Below are 2,500 nucleotides of genomic sequence, written 5' to 3'. Positions count from 1 at the left end.
CTCGTGAGTCATGAACAAACTCCACCAAATCGTCTCCCTTTCTGTTCCAGGTCTCCAACTTGTTCATCATGAGCCTGGCCGCCGCGGACCTCACCGTGGGCGTGATCGTCATGCCCATCAGCGCCGCCTACGCGATGATGGGTACGCCTCCGAGTGCACCAAACGACGGTTATATATACATACATACATGCATATATATATATATATATATATATATATATATATATATATATATATATATATATATATATATTATCTATATATCTATATATATATATATATATATATATATATATATATATATATATATATATATATATATTTATACACACACACACACACACATACACACACACACACAAACACACACACACACACACACACAAACACACACACACATACACACACACACAAACACACGCACACACACACACACACACACACACACACACACACACACACATGCACACACACAAACACACACACACACACACACATACACATGCACACACACAAACACACACACACTCACATCCAAGGTGGAATCGAGGAAGATTCCGAAACTGCTGTCTCACTTTCTTCAGTAAATCTAGTTTTTGCATTGAGGGTGTTTCTACCATAGAATCAACGCGGTACAGTGTTTTTACATTCATACACACACACATACAATATATATATATATATATATACATATACATATATATATATATATATATATATATATATATATACATATATATATATATATATATATATATATATATATATATATATATATATATATATATATATATATATATACATGTATATATATATATGTGTGTGTGTGTGTGTGTGTGTGTGTGTGTGTGTGTGTGTGTGTGTGTGTGTGTGTGTGTATGTGACTGTGCTAAAGTCTGTCCTATATGGTGTCGTGTGACGCGGAGACATAATGAGAATTCCAGCGTCACTCCAGACCGCCTGTTGGACTGAGAAGAAATATATGAACTTTTTTCTACGTGAACTTAAATTCTAGCTCGTCTGAGTTGGTACTCTCGCAATTGTTTTTTGTTTGTTTGTTTGTTTGTTTGTCTTAATTTTGGGGAGTTGGTGGGTGTTTTTCGGTAATATTGTCGATTTTTTTTTTCATTTTGTTGTATTCATTTGTTGTTGTTGTTATTATTATTATTTATTTATTTATTGTTGCCTTTTTTCACACCTTTTTCCATTTTAGCGATTTTCGGAATGCTTGAATTCGTGTTTTAATCTATATATCAGATTTTTACTAAATTTGATAATAAGATTTTGGTATAAATCTTAGTCACTTTTTAGTTTTTTTGTCGTTTCTATATCTTATCTCCCTTCTTTCTTCCATGTTTCTTCAGTCTTTGCCTCTTCCGCTTTCCGTCTCGTAACCCCTTCTTTTGCTGTCCTCTCCCCTCGCCACTAATTTCCTCTGGATTAGCTTTACTCCTTTACAACTTTCTGCTTTCGTTCAATTAAGTTTCTTTTTAAAGTATTTTCGTTAACTCTCAATTTTCGCTGGTTTTTTTTTTTTTTCTTCTTCTTCTTTTTCGTCTTAGTAGTTTCCTATTCCTTTTCTTCTTCGTTTTTCCTTCTCTCCCCTTCTTGCATTCCTTAGTCCCTTCAAGCTCAAGCGTCAGCTGTCATTCCTACGTCTTCTTCTGTTCCTCTGTTCATCTCCGTCTCCCGTTCTCCCCCTCACGTGTCCCCTCGTGTCCTTTCCCTCCTCACTTTGAAACGTCCCCTCTGCTCCTTTTTCGTTCTAATTTCATTCTCCTCCTCCCGCTTTCTCTCCGTCTGTCTGTCTGTGACTCCCCTCCTCCCTCCCTCTAACCCCCCTCCTCCCTCCCTCTAACCCCCCTCCTCCCTCCCTCTAACCCCCCTCCTCCCTCCCTCTAACCCCCCTCCCCCCTCCCTCTAACCCCCCTCCTCCCTCCCTCTAACCCCCCTCCCCCCTCCCTCTAACCCCCCTCCTCCCTCCCTCTAACCCCCCTCCCTCCTCCCGCAGGCGACTGGCGTCTGGGTCTGGCGGTGTGTCAGTTCTGGCTGTCGGCGGACTACACGGCGTCCACGGCGTCCATCTTCAACCTGGTGATCCTGTCGCTGGACCGCTACTGGTCGATCACGGCGCCCTTGCGGTATCTGCGGCGGCGGACGCGGCGCCGCGCCCTCGTCATGATCGGGGCGTCGTGGGCGGCGGCGATGGCGTGGCTGCTGCCGGTGCTGGCGTGGCACCACCTGACGACGGGCGGCGAGCGCCTCCACCCGCCGCACGTGTGCGAGACGGAGTTCTCCAACAGCGCCGCCTTCAAGGCCGTCACGGCGGCGCTCAACTTCTACCTGCCGACGGCGCTCATGCTGTACCTCTACTGCCGCATCTTCAAGGAGATTAAGACGCGGCAGGCGCTCGGCCGCGTCAACTTCTCCAACCACGACCTGCCGACGGACTCCTGCAGCGAGGCGGAGAAGGGGCCGCGCCCGCGCTCGCGCAGCGCAG

At 45.0% G+C, this 2,500-nt stretch overlaps 1 protein-coding gene across 1 annotated transcript in view; it reads left to right on the top strand.

Annotated features, from left to right (window-relative positions):
- LOC113811389 (histamine H1 receptor-like) overlaps window positions 1-2,500 on the top strand; it is a 19,973-nt gene that overhangs the window by 16,421 nt on the left and 1,052 nt on the right. Inside the window, exons 2-3 of the mRNA XM_070138870.1 lie at window positions 51-141; window positions 2,012-2,500. The exon at window positions 2,012-2,500 is cut by the window's right edge and continues 1,052 nt beyond it. Coding sequence (XP_069994971.1) covers window positions 51-141; window positions 2,012-2,500 — 580 coding nt within the window. The remainder of the gene's footprint in view (window positions 1-50; window positions 142-2,011) is intronic.

This window comes from Penaeus vannamei, chromosome 25, assembly GCF_042767895.1.
Source record: "Penaeus vannamei isolate JL-2024 chromosome 25, ASM4276789v1, whole genome shotgun sequence".
Taxonomy (NCBI): Eukaryota; Metazoa; Arthropoda; class Malacostraca; order Decapoda; family Penaeidae; genus Penaeus; species Penaeus vannamei.
This window is presented reverse-complemented; position numbering and strand designations above follow the sequence as displayed.